Source organism: Lampetra planeri, chromosome 1 (genome assembly GCF_965212315.1).
Source record: "Lampetra planeri chromosome 1, kcLamPlan1.2.h2, whole genome shotgun sequence".
Lineage (NCBI taxonomy): Eukaryota > Metazoa > Chordata > Hyperoartia > Petromyzontiformes > Petromyzontidae > Lampetra > Lampetra planeri.
In genome coordinates, this window is record NC_136107.1 from 14,338,347 (window position 1) to 14,366,131 (window position 27,785).

The 27,785-nt window shown below is 46.2% G+C and overlaps 1 protein-coding gene across 6 annotated transcripts in view; it reads right to left on the reverse strand.

Annotated features, from left to right (window-relative positions):
- Window positions 1–27,785, reverse strand: part of LOC144718753 (partitioning defective 3 homolog) — a 206,941-nt gene that overhangs the window by 73,014 nt on the left and 106,142 nt on the right. For 5 of the 6 annotated variants that reach the window (XM_078594287.1, XM_078594305.1, XM_078594296.1 and 2 more), the window contains exons 8-16: window positions 27,330–27,455; window positions 25,656–26,479; window positions 25,174–25,313; window positions 21,422–21,550; window positions 16,940–17,134; window positions 15,702–15,875; window positions 6,094–6,286; window positions 4,715–4,810; window positions 1,609–1,888 (exon numbers count right to left, since the gene is read on the reverse strand). In XM_078594287.1, coding sequence (XP_078450413.1) covers window positions 1,609–1,888; window positions 4,715–4,810; window positions 6,094–6,286; window positions 15,702–15,875; window positions 16,940–17,134; window positions 21,422–21,550; window positions 25,174–25,313; window positions 25,656–26,479; window positions 27,330–27,455 — 2,157 coding nt within the window. The remainder of the gene's footprint in view (window positions 1–1,608; window positions 1,889–4,714; window positions 4,811–6,093; window positions 6,287–15,701; window positions 15,876–16,939; window positions 17,135–21,421; window positions 21,551–25,173; window positions 25,314–25,655; window positions 26,480–27,329; window positions 27,456–27,785) is intronic. The other variant, XM_078594278.1, reaches the window with a different exon arrangement.

The window sequence follows — 27,785 nt, forward strand, 5'->3', positions numbered from 1 at the left end:
GCCCACTCACTAGCCCAACCGCCTGCCCGCCCACATACCCACCCCTCCTGCATGCACAAACGATCGCCGAAACAAGATTGACACAGGAATCGCAATCATCTGGCAAAAGAACACGTCTGTTTTCCATGAGATACTGTTACAGGACAAAACTGTTGTGGTGTGGGCCTATGCTAGTTCATTCATCCCAGCCGAATATGACAAGTTTTGCAAGTGCAGAAAAATTGTTGCGTTTCTCGTTTGTCTCGTTGGTATAATTTTAAGTAACATTATCTTGTTGATGCACGGATCATGTGAATTATTTAAACGCATAGGAATAAAACAAGTACTTTTTTTTCTTACACATGCGATTTAATGCACGTATCGCAAGCTTAACAATCGCCTATAATCAACAAACAGATGCAGTTGACTGCCATCGTTCCTTTCAATTTTGCGTCAGGATATTCTATTACAAAATAGTTGAGTAATAGTTTATGTAAGCATTAAAGCCTGAGGCGTGTCCGCCCGGTCAGAAGTGCCGGAATCAGATCCGGAACTGTGTTTTACACAAAACACAGGACTCGCGGACAGAGCAGCATTCACAGTGTGGCACGTATGGCAGCCATTGCCTCCTGACCCGAGAAATGTAATCTCTGCACTTTCTTAAGGCCATCCAGGTCGTTAATCATATTAAACTCTGGCTTATATTGCACAATCAAGCCACTGTTCCGCACATTTAATGGATGAGTGCAGGGGTGTGCTGTCTGGAGGGGAGGTCGCCAGGTCAGTTCCAGAATTTGGCAAATGGTGAGTTTGTATGGGAAAAGCCAAAAAATAATCTCAATCTAAACTTCATTAAGCATCCGGGTCCTAATGGTGCAAGGCTCTTTAGAAAATCACAATCCGATTTAGGTTCTGAACACGCAAGGTATAGTTTTGCCATCTCAGGTTTAGGTTAACAAAATTGTTTGGTTTCTAATGTAATCGTTACGTGGGAGATGTTGCTCAACAAAGATACATTTTTCTCGCAGGAAAAAAAAAGTTTTCCAAATACCTCTACCAACCGCTGTGACATTTCGATTGCACCAAGGCATAATGAGTAATGGAAGTGAAGCATATGATTTTCTCATTTGCATTGACATTGAGGAACTGCAGCATGGGACGTTGCAGGACCTGGCCGGTACGGTGTACGCACGCATCCGTCTCTCACCACTGCACCGCACGGCGCAACCTAGGGACACTCACAACAAGCAATCTAAATTCACCAAGGAGTTTCGTTTGGGGGATTATGCAATGCCTTCTTCCATTGCTGGAGAATTGTTAAAACATTTTAAGTGATGGAAATTGAAGTTTGGGACCCAAGACGCTCGGATACAATCACAAATGTAGTGTAGCTACTAACAATATAATGTTTAGATTTATATAGTGTCGTCGTTCATGCAAGTTCCATCTCGAAATCGCTGAGGAACCACTGGAAAGCTGCAAGGCAGCCAGGCGGTTAACTGAAACCGAGAATTACTCAATTGCCGGGAATTTAACTCGGGTCACCGCGATCGACAAATGCACATGCGCGCGCGCGCAAGCACAACCGTTAGCGGAATCCCTGAACTCCGCCTTGTATTGCTCGCTCACCTCTCCTCTGAGGGGTCCTCCTCGTCATCTTTCAGCTCCGCTCGCCTCCACCCAGCCGCCCGTTCCGCTCGCGAGAAGTCCCCGCACAGCAGCTCGTCCCTTGAGGTCGCCTGGGCCGAGGGCTCTGGCATGGATGCCAGCAGCGGTGGCAACAGCACAGACGCCTCCCTCCTCACACTGGGACGTGGCCAAGACGGGCCGTCCAGCACGGAGCGCACGGTAGCACAGTTGGTACCGGCTGCAGCACCCGCTTCTGCCGGCGTGCAGGCGGCGCTCGGTGCTGGTCGAAGCGGCACAGCGGACACAAGGGAAGCCAGGCGCGGGAGTCATTTTGTTAATTTGATGTCGACTTTTGTTTGTTTGTTGAGTGCAATGCACTCTAATGTGGCGTCATATGGCGTATAATATGTATTCACGTAGTTTTGTGTTGAACTGCGACTTAAATAATACATTCAAAAATATATTTGTTGGCTCACGAGCCGAAGCCCGGTTACTTCCATTACCAGTGGCGCATGATATTTGAACATTCCTGGGGCCTGCTTCGCTAAGCCACGCTGACCGAACTTGGGGCAAGCATGGTCAAATATCCCTCAAGCAACAAGGCGTCGGAATCAACGATGGACCACTGTGGCCCTGCTTCCACCCCTAGCCTTGCCAAGAGACGAACTCACCTCCCCCCTCCACACCCACACACTCCCCCCCCCAATACCATCGTTTTGATGAATTGTAGCAGTGTCATGATTTATTTAAAGAATTTGAATTTTTTTGCATTGTGCTGAATGTAGTAGCCGCTTGCAGCTGCGGGGGTCATGTGAACCCATTACACGCAGTGCACGTGAATCAAACACCACGGATTCTTGCACACGCATTTCGAACTTAAAAATAATTCCAACACTGTTTGCCAATAGCGCAATACTCAACACACTACTACATGGCATCACGTAATACGTGGGCACATCCTGCACCACAATAGCAACATAATATCGCTCTACTGCAGCATAACACAGACTGGGCCCTGGTCACTGCTCGTAGGTTCATCCCCTTGAACGTGAGCCAAAAAATACTAACAACGTCCACGTCTGTCACCCCACTGTGCAAATGAGCAGCCACCACATGCAGAGCTGGTTAAAAACAAAACAAAAACGAACTCAAAGCAGGGTCAAAATTAAAAACCGGATTTTAAATAAACGGAAATGTGAAACCGCAACACACATTTTAAATCAAACTGCACTGGTTTCATCGAGCGCACGACGGAATGTGAACAAATTATGCAAGCTCGCCGAGCTACAGCTGAGTCTCTTTCCGAATAACAACGCAAAACGTCCACGTGGAATTGCACGAACGTCCCTCACAAAACCCGCTACCACCGGCCCACACTCCCCTTTGCTCTCCCGCCACACCTGCCAAGCCACATCTCCCCCAGGGCCGTGTCGGCGTGCGGCACGCTGCAACAGCTCAAAAAATATCTTATGCTGTTCTGACATGTTGAGCGAATTTTTATTTGCTTACGCGATTATTAGCCAACCGTAAAATAAATTGCACACAAGACTAAGCAGACCGGTTGTGCAGTTGTTAGCCTACTGCACTAGGAATATGGTGATCCTGATTTTCGATTCCCAGCCATCAGAGATAACTGTACTGATCCTTGCCACTTCACCAACCCGCACTGAACAGTGTGGTGAAGTAAAGTGAAACATACTCTTTGGGTCTTTCGGTAAAGTCACGTGGATAGAAAAATCATTTAAAAAATCACGACGTTTTGATCCCAACACAAGCAATCGTCTTCAGGTGAAAAAATACAGCAGGCGAACTGCTGAGGCAGGAGAAATATATACACGTAGTCATGAGACGACTCCCATGACTAAGTGTAGTGAGGCCTTCACCCAGCAGTGCATTGACAAAAGGCATAAGTTGTTATGAGAATTATAATTATAATATTAAAAGATAAGGCAGGTATGGGGTTAATCCTTTTGATGCAACACAGCAATGAACTGTTCAACTTTAAACAGCTTTCGCAGTCTCCTAAAGGGACCCCGCGTCTCTCATTACACCTGAACAAGTGCTGATTTGCCCGCATGCCCTTATACACCAATTAGTTAATGAGGCCAGGCACCAAGGGTACCAGTTGGCACATAGGTGGCCGCTTTAGCAGTTGATCTCACCCGATGGTTGCACATCCCTTCCCTCCCGCCCCCACCCATTCACCCCACCACCTCCACCAACAACAACCCCCAGCCCACCTGCTACTGCCGTGCCCTCAAAGGCCCGCCTGATGCCTTGCAAACATCTCCCAGCAGGGTTGTCACCTGCATTTTCTGTCGGCAGCCTTCGCCCCCCCCCCCTTCATCTGCGGTACCCTTTGTTCCTTTCCCCAAGCGTGCGTTTTCCCCACTGCAGCAGCCGCTTGAGCGGCGCAGAATGCAGACTGCCTCTGCCCTCACGGGCAGCTTCAATGGGGAGTTGTTGTGCCCTGCGCGCTCATTACACACCCTCCCACCCACTTCATGTTGTGTGTGAACCGTCTTAAAATGCACGCAGCAGTGCACTATTTACAATAATTTTTATTTTGTGTGCATAAATCACATTTAACTCACATATGGCTTGCATACCGACATGAGATAAATTTATAGATATCCCACTAATTTATTTGGGCCTCCTTACTTTCTTCCCAATAGGTTAATGCATATTGTGAAAGCAATGGCTCCATAACCGAAAGAGGAGACTGTATATATAAAAACAAATTGTATTTAGATTGCGGACAGATAATGTTGAAGCTTTGAAACAAATTATTGTTTTCTCCATAATTCATCAGAATAATTTTAGTGGGTATCTATATATGGATCACCCAGTATAAGTATACATTACACACTTACATTGCACACCACCACCACCACTACACCTTCGTGGTTTTGTTGGCTTTTTTCTTTAAAGGTCAGAAAACAGAATAGGTGAAATACCATATCATCCCACTGCAATTTGAAAATGGTGAATTTTAACAAGAGATTCTAAATTACACTTAGACCCCCCATATCATGTCCGGAAATCTATATTGAGAAGCCGCTGTCTTTAGACCTCAATGTTTTGACCTCCCGACCTTGGAACTGACCTGTGGTTGTCGTGGCGATGACCCCTGAGAGGGCCGGGGAGGGAAAGGGATGCAGGCGTGTGGCCATGGTGTACGACTGATTGCGCAGGTTGGAAGCTGTGAACACAAGACATAGATACTCCACGTAGCCATATCGACTGATGACGAACACCTATTAAGGTCAGCATGGCTCACAACAGTGGTGGTGACCTAAAGGACACCTAGGACTGGTTCAGATGATGATCACCTTTGTTAGCCATGACCAGAATTGAACTTGCGCTGTTGGGTTTGTAACAGTAACTTCTGTACGACTGCTTCCCACAAGACAAAGATCCCCCCCCCCCGTATAGTTTTAATAGACTGTTGGAGCAAGTGTTGGTAGCGAGCTCTTATGAAGGCTGGCAACGGCACACAAGAGGGTTGGTGACCAGCAACACGCCCGACCAGCTTTGTCTCCCTAAGTGGTGATTGTTTACACACCACACCAGGTACTCATTTGAGGCTGAGTAGACCTAGGGGAGGACCAGAACTGGTTCAGATAATCGTCACTGGTGCTGGTCGTGAGCGGGAATCGAACTCGGGTCTCCGGGTTCGTAGCCCAGTGCACTAACCGCTGCATTACCACTCCCCACACACAAATGCGCACGCACACACACACACATGCCATACCATGACGTCCCTGCTTATATGAGCAATTGTGGCTGTCTTCGTTTCCACTCGCAACCCCTCCTTCAGCATAGGAAACTGCACATTGTCATGGTGGGGGCACAGTCCATCCATAGCAGGATTACCTTTGACTTCTCTGAAAAGTGTTATTAATTGTATCGACTCCCGAGTCAAGCGCTCAAACCACAGCAGCGCCCAGTAGGATGCATTAACGTCACTGCGTGCTAACACGTTAGGTGTGCGCGCATGCATTAGGCATGCAACAGCGTCTCCCCCACCCCTCTCAACCCTCAACACAAAGATCCGATGGCACTGTTATGATTCAGTCACCATTCCGTTAAAGAATCAATTATTTAACATCTCAATTTATTTCCATCTCAGGTATACAGTTTTGTTTCCTCCATCAAGTAAATGTTAAATTAGCATTTCACTTGTATACCATTTACATATAATTTTCATACACCATAAAATCATCGATTGAGTTTACGTGGCATGAGCTTAACATGGATATTAATTGATGCACCGTTCCGCACCTTTTGTGTGTGTTTGCTCAGTCAGTCAACCCATGGCACCCGGGTCTGCCCTGTGACACCCTACCAGCGAGCCTTCGACACTTCACATGCCTCAAAGTGCACATAGCCTGACGTCACCGCCACTTGGTGAATTGCGGTTGCTGTTGTGTTCACTGTGCACATGTGGAGGCAGGGGATGATGGGGGTGAACGTGTGGCGTACCGATGAGCTGCTCCAGCAGGGATGCGCGAGGGGGAGGGCTGGATGCGACGCTGCATGCGTCGACACCGCCGCCTACAACTCCGCCGTTACCGCAGCTGCTACCGCCGACTTCAACCGCTGCTGCCTCCACCCCGGAATCCACTCCAGCATCCACTGCCCTCTCGGGCTCCACGGGGCTCACGCACAGCACAGGCTGCGGGCACAGGAACAGCGTCGGCTGTAGAGTCTTGTGCCGGGCGGCAGGAACGATGATAGTCAAGGTCAAAGTTTTTTCTTGCTTCAAGGAGCATTGAGGTGGTGCTTATTTTCTGTTTACAGCACAGAGCCAGTGGTGGAAATTGCACATTCCTATGGTGTGAGCGAGTGCATCTATAGGACAACCACTGATTGCCACTCGTGCAGATTAAAAAGGTCACTAAACGGCTATTCAATTATGTTATTACTTTCTCATGATATATTTCTTTGTTACTTTTTAAGAGGCTGCCTGCTGCTGTTTGATGCCCACTCACAATTTGACCCGTCTCGCCAGATCTCGAAAGGTAAGGAAAGCGTAGCCTAGTTAGTACTTGGATGAGTAACCAACATGCATGACGTGGATTTATAGCTTTCTGCAGGTTTATGTTGTAGGCAGCAAGCAGCAGTTTAGCAAAATGCATTGTTTAACTGTATTTATATGCCCCGGTATATGTACTCCCTGCCTTTTACTAAATGGCACTTACGAGTGTGGCGGAGTATAGTCAGATAATTCCCACGATCCACACTGTGTGGGGAGGCCCTCGCTTGCATGGAATCGAGTGTGTCAGAATAATATTATTTTTACGTAAATTTATCCCCCAAGAGTGCCAGCTAAATATTATTTATAAAAAAAATACTACTTGCCTGGTGGCTCAGCAGGAGAGTGAAAGGCTCGCAATCTGAAGTTTGCCAGTTCAAACCCTGGTTGATGGGCGATTCAACAAATTATCCCTCTCGGGTCAATAAAAAAAGAGTACCGCTTTGCATGGAAGTCAACAGCGTAGGCATGTGGAATTTCTTTCACTGGCTCAGGGCTGGAAATCACTAACTTTTTAAAAAGTATATATATTTTTTTTCATTTCTACTGGGATTCGTACAGCAACATTTTTTTAAAACACAATTGCTCAGATGGAAAAGCTCATTCAGCATGGAAATCCCCAATCTAACAAGGAAGTATCTGCACTGAACAGGAAATAACTCCAGAATTGTATAATTTTCTGCTTTAGTCAATGAAGTGAGAGTCCACAACCCCCTGCAATCATCACAGCTGATACTATTTCATCTCATCTAATATGGGTAAATAAGGGTTCTTTCCAATTTGAACCTGCGGGGTTGTCCTGGGAAAACAGTCTTGAGAACCCACAACATTTCATTGTACAGAAAGCAGGATTTTGTTGTGGAAAGATGACAAAAGTTAATTCTTAAGTTAATTGTTTCGTGACAGTCTGTGGGTAGATGATACGTTAAATAGTTGGTTGTAAAGTGTCCCTCCCCACCCTGCCAATCGATTCGATTCTGTGTATTGTCACAAATTTGATTTAAGAATTCATTCTTTTTCGCATTAAATCAATTAAATACAACAGATACAAGTCGAAAAACGTAATTTATTACACACACTATTCCATGTGTGCATTGTAAGTTCATTAAATGTATATGAATGTATTCATTGATGCATGTTTACTCACTAAAAATTATGACTGGATCACGTGCAAATGTAGATATTTGGAATTGGTTTCTATTGCAGGCAAGCATTGCCGATTCATAGCTGAGGCAATCAAATATGCTAGAAATTATGCAAAGGAGTAGCAATCCTAGGCTTGAACTCAGCATTTCTGCAGTGCTGCCTGGGTACCACCTGTCGAGTCTCATTATTCTGAATCAACTATCCACCTGGTTTAATAACCACAATTACCTGCATTAGGGATGTAGCGGGGAAAAATAAATTTTCAAGGAAAGGAGATGTTAACTTAGTCATGAGTGAAAACTTTAGGCTATCGCTTTCAGCAGAGGGAGCCAAGGGGGCCACGGCTGGATCTTTCGCATGGGCCATAAGAGAAGTAGCGAGCAAGATCAAGGAGAATAGAGGACACAGGAGCAAGGGTCAGAGACCCCTCCAAGCGTATGATCGCGCACACACTCGCGAGCAGAACATTCGGCTATCAGAGTGACACAGAACAGGGCAAAGGAGGAGAGTGAGAGGCTTGTTCAGACACGAGACTTCTTAAGGGAAAGAATAACTTTCAAGTGGAGCCAAGAAGTGCACCAAAGGGAGATTTGGAAACTTTAAAAAGGTAAGTAACAAAAAAAGCTTTTAATGTGAAGTCCTTTCCGGTAATGTATCCTTCCCTGCAGGACAGAAGTAGTCCAGACGGGCACAATTGGCCAGGTGCGGGGATGGGGAGTTATTTTTATTTCATGCAGGAAGAGCTGGAAGGGTGGGAGTTTTCGCCCAGTGCTCATATTATTTATAAGAGCACATACTTACATTATACGGTGATTAAAACAGAGATCCCCCCCCCCAAGCATTTATTGAGGCCGGCATGGCACAGCACACAAGAGGGCTTGGGGGCGGCGGTGGCCAGGATCAAGCCGCATCACCTTTGCCTCGCCGGTGCCGATGTTTACACACATCGCACCAGGAACTTAATTCAGTCGACCTAGGTGAAGGTCCAGGAATGGTTCAGATATCACTTGCTGCCGACGTTAGCCATGGTTGGGAATTAAACTCTGGTTTCTGGGTCCTGAACGCAATATGACTCCCCCCCCCCCCCCCATAACACAATGATTTCACACACACGCACAAACATGCACGGGCACGTACACGCACGCGCGCGCACGTACACAGGCAAATGTAATTCACGGATAACTAAGTACGCGCTCACACACAAGCATCGATATCACTCAACACATTTGAAGCTGGCATCCGGCCGCCGAGGGACCATGGGATTCCAGAGCTAATTACGCGTAGCGTAAGGATTTGTGCATCTCGTCATTTGTCATCGTTTGTCATGAATTGGCAAAGTTATAATTAATGTAGACGTGTGCAGACACATCCCGCACCTCACAAGCCCACAAATGTGTTAGAACTCTCATACAGATGCAAACAGACTGCTTCATTAAAACCTTTCAAAGCTAGGGAATATGCTTGCATTCGTATGACAATCAATTCTGTAAATGACGATGAAAACCCATAATCCTATGAAGTAGTATGCAGAGGTGTGGACTCGAGTCATGTGACTTGGACTCGAGTCAGACTCGAGTCATGAATTTGATGACTTGCGACTCGACTTGGACTTGCATAACAATGACTTTGTCCCACCTATGAGATGTGGACTCGAGTCATGTGACTTGGACTCGAGTCAGACTCGAGTCATGAATTTGATGACTTGCGACTCGACTTGGACTTGCATAACAATGACTTTGTCCCACCTCTGGTAGTATGACAGCACATTAGAAGCGTCAATGTGAATAAGTATGCATTCATGTCACATGGTAAGAAAGCAGAACTAACAACATAACAGTGCTTGGACAAAGAAACACTTAGTCATTTGAGCAACAACTGTCACCACAGCATACCGAAACGGATAGTGCGTGCTCTCCAAAACGATTATTACAAAAACAATGGGATTATGACAGTCGGTGTCTACATTGTGGGCACAAGATTGTGAAAGTTGTGATAACAAAAGACGATGACGCACGGTCAAGCGAGCGGTGCGCCGTCGCACTCGAGCGGGCAACGCGCTCTCGCATACGAGTGAGCGGCACTGTAGGGCACAGTTAGGAGGAACAGGCTGCCGCCGCAGCTGTAAATACAACCAAACGAAGCAGAAAATAAAGAAAACAAAGAACTTCGTGGGGGTCGAAAAACGAGTGCCCCCCCCGCCCCCCCCGTGGAACATCCTAGGAGCGGGAGACAGTGGAGTCGCCATCCAAAGTCAACAGACGATGAACTGCTCCCCCCACCACCCTCTGTTCCACCCCTCGACACCCCCCCCCTAACTAAAAGAAAACCCCCTCCACTTTAGGTTGAAAATGACTGAATGAGAGTCAGGAAATTAAATAAGCTACTTTTTTCCCTCCCGTTTTACACTTTTTTTGCCCTCGGTTTCCACGGTTAATCATTTTGGAAGCAGCATTTCAAAATTAAAATTCCAGTGGGTACACGCATGCTGCTGGAACTCCCCCACCCTCTCCCAACAAATTACGCTCTGTTCTTTCTCACTGCATATTTATGTTTGTTGGCCATTTATGGGCAAATCGTACTCCTGGCAATATAAAACAAATATTAAGCAAGTTCTTTCCCGATGGAGGCAGGGAATGAATGCAGAAATTAAAAATAGCCTTGCTTAGCCAAGCTTAGCCAGGCATTTCCTGTAAAAAAAAAAATCCACGTTATTCTTTGAGTGTTTTGGGGGTTTCTTTTGTCCGTGCTCTGCCCATGCCTACACGCAGCCCCCTCCCCTCTTGGGGTCAACATTTCAAAGCAGGGGAGTGAATTTCTCCATTAATCCCTCAGGGACTCGGGGGACTCATGGCGCCAAGGGCCGGCTCATTGCTCAGCCGATCGGCTATAGCCCGTCAGTCAATGTAGGTGGCCGGTCGACTAGAAAGAGTTCCTTCATTCCACTCGATAACCTAGTGGGATCGCTCGGTGTGCTCGCCGCTAAAACATTGAGTCAAATGGACAATTCAATTCAGACAGATGATGCCCATGATAATAGGTTTTTCCCCTTTTTTCTGGTAACAAAACAGGTGTTAAGATGTTAAAACACCAAACTGAAACCTTGTACAAGGAATCATGTCTGCATTAACCACAATGCTTGTGGTCAGAATGCAAACCAAAAACATACTATGATAATATATGCTTTGTCCTTGAAACTGATTGGTCCACACCAGATAAAGTTTTCTTTTGAGCCTCGTTTCAAACGGTGTTTGACCAGAGGATACCAAAAGGCATCCTCTGGTGTGGACCAATCGGTTTCAAGGACAATGCATATATTATCAGAGTATGTTTTTTGTTTGCATTCTGACCACAAGCATTGCAGTTAATGCAGACATGATTCCTTGTAAAAGGTTTCAGTTTGGTGTTTTAACATCTTAACACCTGTTTTGTTGCCATAAAAAAGGGGGACACCCTATTATCATATTTTGGTACTGGCAAAGGAGGTCCCATGATGTAGATGAAACCTAATTTTTGCTTGTGAATTTTTCTGGCTGTGCGGAAGAGAATTTCACATACGAAATAGTTACGGCATCATTCAGGGCCATAGGCCACTGTGTTTGCCAATAGTGGCATAAATGCCAATGTTAAGGTGACCCGCAAGTGTATTTTAAAATATGTAAACAGTACACAATGATGCTCAGGAACATGAATCATTAACAGTGTCTATTAACATAATAATATAGAGCAGGCTAATGTTTCACGCTTGACCTAAATGTTTTATCGAATTTTTGTATGTTTTTGTATAATTTGAGTGAATAATACATTTAATAATGATGAAACATTTACGAAGGCATAATATATCATCTCAATGTATCGTGTAGATATTGAATTTCAATAAGTTCAAATGTCTGGCTGGTTGGACGAGCAACCCATTAGTCTACTGTTGTCCTTGTTCGAGCTCTTCAGCATAATTACGCACGACTCACCATCTAGTATGGCAGTGTTCTTCACACATTTTCAGAAGGGGACCACTTTCGCCGATAAGACATCAGTGCGAGGGCTGCCACACATTTCAAACCATTGGGTTTAACAGCATGATGGGGCATTTTCACATTTGCGTATTGTTGGGGGCCACACTAAAGACCACCAGGAGCCACCAGTTGCCCGCAGGCCTTGCAATAAAGAACACTGCAGTATAGTTATGCACGACTCACCTTATACATTTCATTCTTGTCTCAGAGGTATTTTATCTGCTTAAATAAAGGAGGCTATTGCCAGTTGTAGAGGGACAGTTTTAATTACGAATTTAGTGAATTTATATTCAAAACATTTATTTTCTAATTTCTTTATGACATCGGCACACAATGGAATAATTGCGTGAATGTCTAAGAGACAACAAAGAGGAGATGAATAGGCAGGGAAGGAATCAAACCGTAGATAAAAACCAATGCTCTTTGTTTATTTACCAAGGAAATCCCCGCTATTTGTTCAGGAGGCCCTGCTGTATTGGGATATTTGGCTAATTACATCAATGAGTGTTTGGCGACATGTGGGAAGAAACCTGAGTACCCAGATAACCCAGTGTCATACACGGATTTGCGTTCAACAGCTCTGCACGCATTTATTCAAGAATCTATTTCTGTACTGCCATATCATGGCCATCTCGTAGTCCCTCGTGAATACTGACCATCCAAAAGAGGCGTGCACTGCTCTAAGCACAATTTTTTTATGAAGATTCAACTATTCAACTGACTGCCAGGCTACAGCCCCCAACGCCAACAGCCGCTTTCCATCAGCATCAGCGCCAGCTAGGTCCCTTTGTCCCAGCGCTGCCAAGAATTCTCAGCCTCTGGTCCTCGGAGCACCAACAACAATAACACAAACTAACCTATATCATCAGGGACGCCCCCACCTCGTGACCCTCCGTTATTCAGAGCCCCTGGCCGTATAAAGCCGGAATTCGCAACCGTGGCTTTGTTTTTTTCCCCGATACCGAACTGTACTTTTTGTTCAAATTGAATGCAGCAGGAGTGCCGCATGTAACCTAACGGGCGACAGAGAACATTATTTCCTGAAGGATGGTCAGTCGAATAAGAAAAATGTTCCTTTCCTGTATACGTTCACTGAAGCAGCAGCAGCTTGATACATGACAGTTCTGCAAGTGCTGGCTGGGGACTGGATGATGGTAATACTGTACACGTTCACCAAGATCTCAGGAGGAGGGGCTGCTTGACAGGGGGGCAGCAATAGCAACAATGATATAAACATATAATTGATTTGAAGCTTTCGTGACTGCAGGAATCCATACTCTTTGGTTTTTTCGGTAAAGTCACGTAGGTAGAAAATAAAATAAATCACGACGTTTCGGGCGCTTGTGTAATAAATCACGACGTTTCGGGCGCTTGTGTTGCGCCCGAAACGTCGTGATTTATTTTATTTGATACGTAAGTGACTTTACCCAAAAAACCAAAGAGTATATAAACATATAATTCCTTTGATAAGCTTCCATAAACAGCCCAAGTGCACTGGGGTAAGAAAAACTGCCATCGCTGCTGCTTTTTGCCCCGTTCTTCCACAAGCCTTCTGACACGTCAGCACTCTGAAGTGGTTGGCGATCGAGATGGCTAGGCTGGCTGGCGAGCGTGCAGTGATTGGCCACACCACGGTGTTTGTCGTGAGTGAGAGGCTACAAGGCTTTTGCATTCTTCACACGCGCAACTCTCAGTTAAACGAGACACTCCGACATGCCCGGCTGCTGGGCCAAGGCCAGAATAAGCAACGGCTACTCTCTCTCTCCACGGTGGACAGCTCCTGCGAGTGAAATGTGTTTGCTTAACGCATTTCCCGTGCACGTTTGCATGGCGGCGTGCGCGAATGATCTCGTGTGCGCGCAGGCACACGTGGGTTCTTGTGTGTCTGTGCTTAGTTAAAAAACAAAGTGGGGGTAAATTGTTTCCATTGCATCGTGATACAAAGTCCCGCATAGCGAACTGTATTGCACGTAAATACAGTTTTAATTAGATAATGTTCAATGTATTGAATGTGTTAAATATGCAGAATGAATTGCTTATTATTTATTTACATATTTACTTGCTTGACACGTCAAAAAAAATGATCTGATGTTGAACGGCCATCTAAAAATGTCAGGGAATTGGGGGCAACTGTCCCCTTTGGAGACCCCTTGAGTGTGCCGCCGTCTGCGTGTATTATACACGTGTCATCCCAACTACAGCAGAAAGGACCATCCATTTCTCTAAACATATTTTTCACTCTTGAGAAATGCAACAAAAATGCAGGTATCTCGAGATACCATCAACTCAACTGTAAAGATATTTCATCACTACTTGTGCATACCTATCAGTGAACGAAAGCTGATTCAATTACCACAATTTGCATCTTACCAAGAGGCCTTCATGGCCTCTAAAAAAGACTTTGTTAGACGTAAAAAATTCCTGGCCAAGATCAGTGGCGTAGCTTTCGCGTGTCCAGGCAGTACATTTTCATCGGGGCCCATGGGTCAGAGGGGCCCAAGGCACTGGGCTACGAAGAGTGGAGAAAGTTGGACAGAGGGCTCCATTTTATTCCTTGCACCGGAGCCCATGTCTGCCCACTCTTGACCACAGGTCTCCACATATTCAAGTGATACGAAATTAATAACTGTATTTTTGGAATCAACACAGAAGTAGGAAACACTCTACACTCGATGTGAACAGGAATTTTTGGGTTTAATTCCCATCAAGGCGGCCAAGATTTTTGATAAATGTCTTTACCCATTATTCCCAGAGATTAAATGAGAAAATTGCACCAAATTGCTTATGACGGTGGGTAAAATGTGGGAACCCTTAACATTACCATCTCATCTGGCCAGTGTGGAAGGGTGGGATAAATGTCTCCCTCAAACTATGAGCTAAGCTATCGGCAAAAGTGTGACGCTGTGAACGGCACTCCTTTTTATCTTTATAATTGAGGCACATTCCAAAAATACAGCCAACATCGCAGAACCATGAAGAAAGGCAATTATCTTAAGCAGTGGCTTTTTGATCCGCTTTAAAAAAAAATATTTTAACGAACGCAAGACATTAGTCACGAGTTTGGCAGAGCACTTTTGTCTCTTGGCACAGCAAGCAAAAGTTCAGCTTGGGTGGCGCCGAAAAGTACCTTAAAAATAATCGTTTCATACATCCACCCTCACGTTGCCCATGCCCTCGTCCTCCTCACTGCGTAAGTACCGGGCAAAGTACGATTCACCCCATTGGTACAATTCACACTATGATTCACCTTAACCCAACGAGTGACTGAATGGATCATCACGATTCGGGTTCACGATTTCATTGATTAACGGACGTTTTACCATTGCATTTGTGTTTGTTCTTCTGTAAACAGATTCCATCTTATAGGTATGGTCTTTTCACTCGAGTAGCCTGAATGGAACATTAACATAACATTTGCGTTTCATTCACAGCCCTTTTTATCAATCCACTGCTCAATGAAGGTCTTCACCACACTGGTCAATGTGGTTTGGTAAAGAGGAAGCTGGGGACCGTTTATGAGGTCACTCACCACTGATGTTAACTGTAGCTCGTAATGAAGGTCACCGGGTTCATTATGCAGCTCGCAATAACAACTACACCTCCACTCCACCCTACATTTGCATATCATCAGCCAAGAACAATGCACTGCTGGATGAAGGCCCCCCAAGTCATAACCGTCGTCTTTTATGCTCTTGCGAAGAAACAATCCAGCACTTGCACGCGAGCTAATAGCTGCCACCCTATCATTTGATTTACAGATTTCCCAGGACAGTTATCTCAACAAGGGGACAATCCTATAAAAACCAGGACAGATGACAACCGCACCGCAACCCCCCCCCCCCCACCTGCTGCCCCCCTCTGCAGCTCCTGCTCACTCGCTCGCAGCGCATCACACTCACCTGTTCGTCCCCGTCGCTCGCCCTCCGTGCCACCGCAAGGTGGATGCGGCCGCGCTCACTCCCATCCGTGGCCATGCACCGCCGCAGTGTCTCCATGGCGGCGGCATTGCTACGGCCGAGCAGCGGCTCCCTGTTGACGGCGACCAGCTGATCGCCAATGCGCAGACGCCCGTCCTGCGAAGATGCGTGCAACAGCAGCGCGAGCGTGGCGGGGAAAGTGTAACGACTCGCCCCCAAGTGCTCCCTCGCCTGCACCCTTCCCAAAACGACGATTCTATGGATTGTCGCGACGCGGGGGTCGTGATTTGATCGAAATAATTCTGGCTATTTGTGGCAAGTCACCAATTCACCCGCCGCACATCAACCTCATTACCCTGCCAGCGGTTTCGTGAATTGTCACAATACAGTATATTTTTCTTTCTCCAGAATTGGAATTTTTTTTGTATTAGCTTGGAAGTATTATTTCTCATTTGTTCCATCTCATCTGTGCAGTTTCGTTTATTTCCATATGACTTACTTGCAATGTGCATGAGTCAATGAATTGGTGCACATCTCTGAATGTTTAACGGATTATTATGATGACGAGTATTTATCTGGGACGTACCTCTCACCTTGTAAATACCGCCTACCAATCACTGGCTCATCAAGCCCACAAAACCCCTTCCTAGCACAGCAATAAAGGCATGTTGCAATTAAATGCCATACGTGATTTTATAAGTTGTAACGATTCAGGGTGATGATTGAATTTAACCATCAATTATTTTGGTGCACTTCTGCTACATGTACAATCTATCACTGTAGGCACATCACGATTCATTCTTATAAGCATGGTATGACGCATATATTATCAGAGGTGTTACAAGTGAGTGTAGTCGATAAACTCAAGAATGGTAAACTTCGTAATTGAATTGCAGCAGCATCAGTGCCAGTTATAATCCAATTGCATTAGAAAGCAGCCACCACATTCTGCATCTATACCTACGTGCAGGGCTTTAATTCAGCTGGGTTTCTCTGGGTCGGTGGCCTGGAGAATATATTTCTATACCACTCACACCACATCCAGTAGAGCCCTCACTATGGCTGTGGCTAATACTCGCGTGCCTATCCCAGTCTACCAACGAATCCGGAAAATATTCAGCGACGATTTCAGCCTTTCCCAATGCGATTAGTCTCTTAACCTAGCGATGCAACTGCTCACTCACCTCCACCCACACCGGATTCTGGACCCTCACCCTCACCTTGGCGGCGGCCCCGCCGGCAATGATGGACTTGACATAGATGCCAAGGTCGTGGGCGCCGTCGCGGCTGCGGTTGCCCTTGACGCTGACCCCAAGGCCCGCGGGGCCACACTCGCTCAGCGCGATCTCCAGGTTGAGGCACTCGCAGGGACCCGACGCCGTCACGATCATCCCGCCAGAGCGCTCCGCCTGCTGCTGCAAGAGGCACGGGTGCGGCGCAATGTGGCTCAGGAGGGTTGTAGGAAGAGATAAAGCTCTGTGAGCCAATGCAATGATAATCGAGGGAAAAGTGCAGCCCCTCTGATACTAGATTAAACTAAAACGATTTTTATTCTACCAGGTAAGGTCCACTGAGCTATATAGCTCTTTTTCAGAAGCGACCTGGCCACAAAGGATAGCTCAACAAAGCAGCTTATCATGTGTAAATTTATAGCAGCCAAATACTCTGAACACATGTTTCTAAATCTGAAAGGAAAATCCAGAGGACTCGGAGGAAAATCCACGCGACCATGGAGAGAACATGCAAACTCCAAATATACAGGTGTCAGGGACAAGATTTAACCCACGACCTCCTGTATACCAGACGAGGTATTTAATATTTCTCACACAACTGCTAGCAGAAGTCCCTCAAGCAGGGGAAGCTCAGAGAGTCTCTCTAGCGAGAATTTGGCCTACTGTTCCACGCTGGCCAGATGTCTTGGAATATGTTGGGAGTATCCACACTTTACCCCACTACACATGACCTGTCCAACTGTGGTATACTCATTTATATTTCTGGGTGGACAAAGGTTATTATGGAGGATTTAAGAAACTTGCACTGTTGTTTTGACTGCCACGTCAGGAGAACGAATCAAACCGGCGACCCCTAGATTGCAAGTTCTGTGTGTTAACCATTGCACCAAGGATCCCTCATATGTATGTATGTATGTTCAACTTCTTTTGCACCATACATAGCCAACCGTGATAATCGGAGGTGCGGTCATACAGACTATTGTGGCAAGCCCTGTTAAATGAGCACCGTACACACACATGCACGCACACAGAGGCAACTACAGACATACGTAGACACACAAGATATTCACATAAAGAGACAGTCACTAGCCACTTCAAAAACAACACATACAAACTCGCAAGCAGTCATCCTGAAAGACAACCAGACATTGACATCCACATTTATTCAATTTCATCTCCAAGGAATCTTGGGTTTTATGTGCGCACCGTGAGCAGAGATGTGAGTGATAAAAAAAAGCAGAATCATTACAACCATTCAGAGGCAGAGTGGCGAGCCCATCTGGCACCCGCCCAACAAAGAACATGTAATCTTCTATATATATAAAATCGCAAATCTGTCTGTCTGTCTGTCTGTGTGTGTGTCTGTGTGTCGCCGGACTATACGCAGTTTCATTGGACGAAATGTGAGGGATTTGCGAGACATGATTGGTCCGTTTGGTTTTCCACGGCGGTTGCCCCTGGCAACGGGTAGCGACGCATTCGCTGCGGGGTGGACGCCATTTTTAATTCCCGTTAAAAATATGCGCACGCATTAACACGCGACTCTGAGGTAAATTCATCAAAGTTTCACGTCCTCTTCACTCCCCCCCCACCCCAATGTGTGCAATTACTATTATAGGGTCGGTAGATAATAAAATTATAGCGATTAGACAGTATTATTGTAGCGCGGGGGGGGGGGGGGTAACGGCCCCAGTACCCAGCCTCAGCCGGGTGGGCAATCTAGGCGAGGCCGGAGGCTCTGCACGGGACTAGGCCTCACCACGCCACTCTGACAGGTGAGTACTTTGTGCTATACAGTCCATAAATACTGCTATAGAGTCAGCATGTACTGCTGTAATCATAGCAGGTACCACCACAGTATGCACTGCTGCAGTGAAAGCAGGTACCACCACAGTCAGTACGCACTGCAGTTACATTATTAAGAGTAGTTTTGAAATATTTTTAAAACCCGGGCAACGCTGGGTACTTCCTGCTAGTGAGAGTTAAAATTACGTCTGGATGCATCTGCTTCACTAACCTCGCTTCCTGCACATCGGCAAGATGATAACACTAATTAATTTGAACGCTTTCTGTAAATGATGAAAAACTCATAAAACACAAAGTGACTTAGCTTACAAATTTTAAGAGTCATAATAATACCCAACGCAAAACGGTGATTTTTAGATGGAAAAAGGTACAACAGTGACTACTGGATTGGTCATTTGTTTATATTATGCCTGGCGTCCTCCCTAAGTTTGTGTCTACAGGATATCAGGTTTGCAGTCTCCAGTGTTGCTTGCAACTGTTTTAAAGATTTTTTTTTCCAAGATGTGAATACTTAAAGTGCTACTCGGAGAGCATAGATATTTGGTAAAACACAACAGTGTCTTCACGATTTGTGCGAAGGATTCACATAATGGTTGGTGCAGAAGCCAAGTCAATCAAGAGAGAATCTGGACTTGTGCACATGTCCCAAAGTGATTAAAATGAAGAGGCACTCATGTGCAAACACCGTAGCTTAAGCGAGCGAGTGAAAGAACTAGCTGCTGTGCCAATTTAAAGAGGGGCAGGTCAGTTAGCTAAGTAGGTGGGTACTTTATAGGGAGTAGATTTGCAAGTTAAAGCTTGCACAGCTATAGGGACGTATTTTTGTGAACTATAATGAAATAATGCATAATAAATAAATTCAGTTTTAGTTGGGCGGTGGTGATCCAGCATTGTGGAGGAGAGGGTTTGGTGGATCACTGAAATGTTTTGAAACTCCCTTCCCCTTTGGGCGACCTGGAGTTGCCATACCCTGGCTCACAAGGAGAAGGCAGAATAGCAGCAAGTGTTGACTAATATCGTCTCTGCCATTTGTATGAGATAATGTTGCCACCTCGCATGCATGGGTTTTCTCCGGATGCTCTGGTTTCCTTCCACATGCATAAACACTAATTCATTGTCTGAAAATGTCTGAAAAAAATAACACTCAATGCAGAACCCTCCTGAAAAAGAGTTCTTGGACAAGTTGTAGATTCTGCAGGAAATTAATAATTATTAAGTTGGCAAGTGGCCACGTAAGACTGGCAAACGGGCAAAGATACAAACACATTAGTAACTTAGAAAGTGAATGGACTCGAAAGCAGGTAGTTCGATTTTTTTAAGTTGATCATGTTAGCAGCACACCTGGCAGGAAATTATTACCTAATAATTGAACAGACAATGGAGCTGCTCAAGTTATGTGATTTACTACTGGAATACAATTAAACACAACGTAAAAACAAGAGTGCAATCTGTGCCATCTGGCTCCAGCCCAGGATTTGGCCTGAATAACGTACGAGTCATTGATATGCCTCGCCTATCCTCCTCTGCACAACTGTCAACAACAAGGAACCAGTATGTACGACTAGGCCTTATGACCATACATCGAGTTAAGAGACGGAAGGCATGGGACACAGGTGACAGGCATATACTATACAACACGATTTAGATTTAAACAGCGTGTAAAGTCAACCACATCTTAGGACGCTGAACAAAAACAGTGGAAACGTTTGGTTTCTCGAGAGAAGCAGTTTGGCCTTGGCAGAGGATAAAAGGCAGGTCCTATGCCAGGACTTGAAAAGGGGCAGGTGGTCGACAGCACGGATAGCTGGGGGAAAGGACTTACAAAATATAGCGGCAAAAAACGTTGACTGAGGCCTTTCATGATTGATGGAGCAGAGTGTGTGGGAGGGAGTGGAGTAGTGGTGAGTATATGGAGGATCTTGTGAGTGCGATTTTTAATGCGCCTATTCTTATGCGTGATAATATATTGTTTTAGGTTTATGCTAATAATATACAAATGCTAGGTTCAGACTAATTAAATGAATGAGAAATAACAAATGAGCTAGAAAAAATTAGACGGACAATACAAGAGAAAAGACAAACGAATTGATTTTCAAATTGAATCCAGACCTGAAATCACGACATTCATCAACTTGTCAGGTAATATGAATCATTACATGCCTATTGGACACTGCGTGGGAGGCGTGGCATGAATAATACAGCATAATGATGATACATGTCCACACATGAGTACAATAATTAAAGTAATTGAAAGACAAACATTTTCTGGATGGAAATTAATTTTAAAAACGCATGAAACAGATGGTTAGAATTGTTTTTGCACATCACAGACACACACACACTACTAGTATGGGGCACTCTCACCTCTTCCAAGAAGTGGAAGAGTAAGCCAAAATAACCTCGATAAGAGCTCTGTAGAGCTGCCTTTAAGTGGAGGTCTTACCATCACCAGTGGCGTGAGCAAACTATTGCAGTTCTGCACCTTTACCTTTTTATCATACACTAACCAGACAAAAGAGACAGGCGGCAGCCTATTTTACAAAAGCTGAGCAAACACCTCTGGCATACAGATAACAGAGGCAACAACACCAGCAGGATGCAAGTGTGAGAGATTTGGTTTGAGGGCTCCCGACGACGGGAGTTTGAGGGAGCGTGTGGAGGCACCTGCAGTGGCGGGGGCAGCAGGGCGTCATGGCGGGACACGAGCAGGTCGACGGAGGAGCCCGGGTGAACGCCACGCAGGACGCTCACCACCTGATCTTGGGACATGCTGCTCACGTCCACCCCGTTCACCTGCGCGCGCATGGAGGAAGTGCACACGCAAGCACATGTCCCACATTTCCATGAGACAAACTTTGGAAGTGCTGGGTCAGCACAGCATGGGTAATGAGGCGTCTGCTGATCGGATCTTGCAAACGCATTTATACAGACACAATACAAGCACACAAAGGCTGCCAGGGCAAGTTCTGTTAGTGAGTACCTCTTAGCTGTGGCAAGTCGCACAGTGGGGTGATGTGGACAGCAGTACACTGCGATGTTTATACACCGCACCAGGTTCCCATTTAAGGCCAAGTAGACTCAAGACTGGTTCAAATATCAAGCACGACATGCTCAGAAATCCAACTCAGGCCATTATTTTGGTAGCACAGTGCAAAAACATATACACCAGCACACCCGACACAAAAATACCCCGTATAGCCTTAACAGACTTTGGCACAAGTGCATTTAGCGAGCGCCTATGAAGGCCAGCACGGCACATGAAGGGGTGGGTGGCCACCACTGTGCCCAGCCGCCTTTGTCTCCCCAGTGGCAATGTTTACACATCGCACTGGGCACTCACTTGAGACTGCGTCGGCCTAGGGGAAGCCCAAGACTGGTTCAAATAACCATCACTGGTGTTGGTCGTAAGCGGGAATCGAACTCGGTTTGCCAGGTTCATAACGCAGCACGCTAACCGCTGCACTACTGCTCCTAACGCTCCCCACACACATACACACACATGCCATACTTCCCATTGTACACCTGCCACATTTGGGTTATTTCAGAATGTAAAAAAATAATAATGAAAGAAGACTGCTCTGCACGTGTCCAAGTACAACCAGATGACCCATAGCCACCCCTTCCTGATCGCCAAAGCGCCGGGAAAACGAGAACAATGTTTATCTGCAGTTCCATTTTGCCAGTTCGCAGAGGGACAGACACAAGCTAATGCATTCCGACATTAGAAAAATAAGCGTGTGCTTTGAAACTAAAGAGTGCGTTAAAGTGATCCTGTTCCTAACAAGCGGTCGCATGCTCCGTCAAGTTCCTTGATTCTCAACGGCAATGTGTGCATTATTAAAGGCACAAGTTTAATCTTTTATTTTGGTCATTTTAATATAAACTTAACCCTCTCTTTGTAATCTAACGCTTCCATATGTATGTCTATAGAGATGAGAGATATATTATCAACCTATTTGCCTCTGTACGCCTCGCATATTAAATACAATTTTCCTGCTTTCATAAATCATACAAATTGCTTGACATTTTGCCCATTTCCATTAAGATCTTTTTAATTCTCTCACTTTGGCTCTCCTGCCTCTCCCCTTCCCTCCCTTAAATCCATCACATCCCTCCCCTGCTTCCTCCATCTCTCTCCCAAAACTTGCTGCGCTCCAATGACCACCCCTATCCTCTCCTGCCTTGCGTCATTATTACTACGTCTCTACATATCTTATTTAATTATCAAACTATCAAGATGTACCTTTTTTGGCCATGGATAATTAAATCTAAATGCATTATTTCATTACTGTGCGGGAATTATTTAACAATGTTGTAATGCACGGGCTAGCAGGGGGAAGTAACAGGGCAACAGTTTGTCCATATAGCCCACACGCCACAGAAAAAAGGTCCTAAATCTGCTAAACACAATGTTCATTCTTGCTGAGAGACTGCACAATAAATCACAAGTCCTGCCATTACAGTGAGGGAAAAAAGTATTTGATCCCCTGCTGATTTTGTACGTTTGCCCACTGACAAAGAAATGATCAGTCCATAATTTTAATGGTAGGTTTATTTGAACAGTGAGAGACAGGAAAACAACAAAATCCAGAAAAACGCATGTCAAAAATTTTATAAATTGATTTGCATTTTAATGAGGGAAATAAGTATTTGACCCCCTCTCAATCAGAAAGATTTCTGGCTCCCAGGTGTCTTTTATACAGGTAACGAGCTGAGATTAGGAGCGCACTCTTAAAGGGAGTGCTCCTAATCTCAGCTTGTTACCTGTATAAAAGACACCTGTTCACAGAATCAATCAATCAATCAGATTCCAAACTCTCCACCATGGCCAAGACCAAAGAGCTCTCCAAGGATGTCAGAGACAAGATTGTAGACCTACACAAGGCTGGAATGGGCTACAAGACCATCGCCAAGCAGCTTGGTGAGAAGGTGACAACAGTTGGTGCGATTATTTGCAAATGGAAGAAACACAAAAGAACTGTCAATCTCACTCGGCCTGGGGCTCCATGCAAGATCTCACCTCGTGGAGTTTCAATGATCATGAGAACGGTGAGGAATCCGCCCAGAACTACACGGGAGGATCTTGTCAATGATCTCAAGACAGCTGGGACCATAGTCACCAAGAAAACAGTTGGTAACACACTACGCCGTGAAGGACTGAAATCCTGCAGCACCCGCAAGGTCCCCCTGGTCAAGAAACCACATATACATGCCCGTCTGAAGTTTGCCAATGAACATCTGAATGATTCAGAGGACAACTGGGTGAAAGTGTTGTGGTCAGATGAGACCAAAATGGAGCTCTTTGGAATCAACTCAACTCGCCGTGTTTGGAGGAGGAGGAATGTTGCCTATGACCCCAAGAACACCATCCCCACCGTCAAACATGGAGGTGGAAACATTATGCTTTGGGGGTGTTTTTCTGCTAAGGGGACAGGACAACTTCACCGCATCAAAGGGACAATGGACGGGGCCATGTACCGTCAAATCTTGGGTGAGAACCTCCTTCCCTCAGCCAGGGCATTGAAAATTGGTCGTGGATGGGTATTCCAGCATGACAATGACCCAAAACACACGGCCAAGGTAACAAAGGAGTGGCTCAAGAAGAAGCATATTAAGGTCCTGGAGTGGCCTAGCCAGTCTCCAGACCTTAATCCCATAAAAAATCTGTGGAGGGAGTTGAAGGTTCGAGTTGCCAAACGTCAGCCCCGAAACCTTAATGACTTGGAGAAGATTTGCAAAGAGGAGTGGGACAAAATCCCTCCTGAGATGTGTGCAAACCTGGTGGCCAACTACAAGAAACGTCTGACCTCTGTGATTGCCAACAAGGGTTTTGCCACCAAGTACTAAGTCATGTTTTGCAGAGGGGTCAAATACTTATTTCCCTCATTAAAATGCAAATCAATTTATAACATTTTTGACATGCGTTTTTCTGGATTTTTTTGTTGTTATCCTGTCTCTCACTGTTCAAATAAACCTACCATTAAAATTATAGACTGATCATTTCTTTGTCAGTGGGCAAACGTACAAAATCAGCAGGGGATCTAATACTTTTTTCCCTCACTGTATGTATGCCTGCCGCTCCCAATTGAAATTTCTACTATTCACCAATACTTGAAATTTTCAGCAGCAACAAAATACATTTCTGTGACATAAACAGAACAAAAATTACTTGATGTACAAATCGACTATTTAATCATTCATACAAAGGTCAAAGAATAATATTTCTACAGTAGTACTACTCATTGGTTCTGACCTTTGACTCATGACCAATGACCACAAGTTCCTGACTGCTCACCCTTCATTATTATCACCGCAATAGCCACGGGCTGACCTCTGACCCATCACCAGGATGCCCTCCGATTCCAACCATTGACGCATGACCAATGACCTCAACCTTCCGAGTGCCGCCCCCTTACCATGATGAGGCGATCTCCCGCGTGGAGGCGACCGTCGGCGATGGCCGCCCCCCGTGGCAGGATGTGCTTTATGTAAACGTGACCGGGCCCGCTGACTGGCGTGTCCCGCGACGTTAGGCTGAAGCCCAGTCCCTCCGGCCCTGAGCAGAGTGGAACAGGGAGATATGATTAACCTCATTATTATTGTATCTTCATTGTAATTCTTTGTTACTAAATACTAGAATTTAACGTTTTTCAATTATATTTATTCAATGCAATAGCTTTTGTCCCTTTTCCAGTTTTTTTTTTCAATTGCACTTATTGGTGCAATCAAGTTAAAACTCTCCACATATCTGCACACTCAGGGAAGCACTTTCCCATATGCCCCTTGGAAGAGAAATCCTCGTCACATGGGGTCATCAAGTTGTTCTCAGAACCCTAACTCAATTCTCATATTAATAACAAACCCCGATGCCTGTAAACAAACCCCACGGAAACGTCACCTTTCTGGAGCTGCACTCTGAACCGCCGGCCTGAGTGCCTGCGTGGCACGACCGGTGAGGATGCCCGCTCCGCCTGCACGTTGGCCAAGGGGGCGGCAATGGCCGCCACCGTGCACGGAAACGTGGGAAGATTCTGAGAGCAGGGCGCTCGGTGCACTTGCTGGCAGAGAGGCAGCGTGTGGGCCGGCGGGCCCGGCTGCGGGCCAGGGCCACTGCCGTCGCCGCCGCCGCACCACGCCCAGCGAGCGTCCTGCGCGGCATCTGTAAATGCCGCCGCCGCCGCTGCCGCCACGGCAGGTACATGCGGCCGGTAGAGGAGGCAGTCCTGGAGGAGCCCGTTGGGACTGAGCGCCGTGGACACGACGCACTGAGCGCAAGCCCCCACGGCGCTGGTGGTGGCCCCATCGTCCGGGCGACGCCAAGAACCGCAAACAGCGCCACCACCACCATTGAGCCCCGTGCATGCCACTGCCGTGTCCGCCGAGATGGGGGGTGGCGGTGGTGGCCCCCAGTCAGCGCGAGCATCCCACTCGCCGTGCGACTCCCACGTGGCCCCGCGCGCATCCCAGCTGCCATGCGCCTCCCAGCCGAGCACACGAACGTCACCAACGGCGCCGCACGGAGACACTTCCCCCCAGGGAAAGGGCCGCGGCCGGAGGAAGGCGGCACGGGACGATGGAGAGGCAGGGGAGGCCGGGGAGGCCGGGGAGGCCGGGGAGGCCGGCGAGGAGAGATCACGCTCGTAGGCCTCACGCTGAGCAGCTGGGACGACCCACAGCCGAATGACCGAGCACTGCATGGCATGCCGGAACATCTGCTGCGCCCTGCCAGTGGTGCAGAGTGTTACGCGCGAGGTTATGGTAAGGGGGTGCAGAGAGTATTAACATGCAAATGGATGTACTTGGAGGTGGACAATTCGACTGGTTTTGTTTGGAGTGAACGGTGTTTATTTGGCATGTAATGATGCATCAAGTTATTGATTCAAAGCGATTGTTATGCTCAACGACAACTGCGTAAAATTGTACGTGCAAGAAAAGTTTATATTTCAGTTGCATAATGGATATAATTGCTGCGCGTGACTCCTGCAGCCACTAGAGGTGCTACATTCACCACGATGTTAAAATAATCTTGAAATGAATCGCGACATCTCTTGACTTCATCAATCAAAATTACTTGGTGGTGGGCGATGCGTTCTACTTCTTTTGGCAGGGTTGCAGGTGGAAGCGGTGGCATAACATCGAAATGAAACCCCAAATCGTGATCATTCATTGAATCGAGTGGGGGGAGGAATGGTTACTGGCCTAATATTAAGCCAGATATGCAGAGGGATAAATGGGTGGATGATGTGGAAATGTAGTGGATTAATTCATTAATGGGTTGATTGACTGATATGAAGATGTGTTGACTGAATTATTGTGTCAATGGCTGATCTAAAGATAAGAGGATGAATATAGCTTTGGCTGATGTGGAAATGTGATGATGAATGAATCAACTGCTGATATGGAGATGTAACGAATGACTAAAATGGGTTCATGACTAATGTGGACATGTGATGACGATTGGAGGGGGAAAAACGGCTTATGTGGAGATGCGATGAACACGTAGGTAATGTGAGGGTGAGTGGATTCATTAATTCTCAGAGAGAGGGTGCATGAATGTGTGCATGTAACTCACAGCTCAAAGCCGATGTCTAGCAGCTGGCGCGAGTTAATAGCGATGATGGCATCGTTCGTGGAGAGGAGGCTATCGTGCCATGCGCGGCTCTCCTCCTCCAAGTGACGCACGCACAGCCCCAGGCTCCTGGAAGAGATATGTATGCACACAAACACACACATGCACGTACACACACACATGGATCCACATGGATGTACACATGTGTACACAAAGATAAAGATCCTCATATAGCCTACATAGACTGATGGGGGGGTTAGTGCTGGTTAGTGAGTATATATTTAAGCCTACACGGAGAACTGGATGGGGGTGTGACCAGCATGACCCCCTGCCGCCTATGTCTTCCCATTGCTGATGTTTGGAGAACGCACCAGGTGCTCGTTTATGGCTGAGTTGACCCAGGGCCGATGTAGTAGTCACTAATCACTAATGCCAGCTGTGGTCTGATATAGGCAGAGT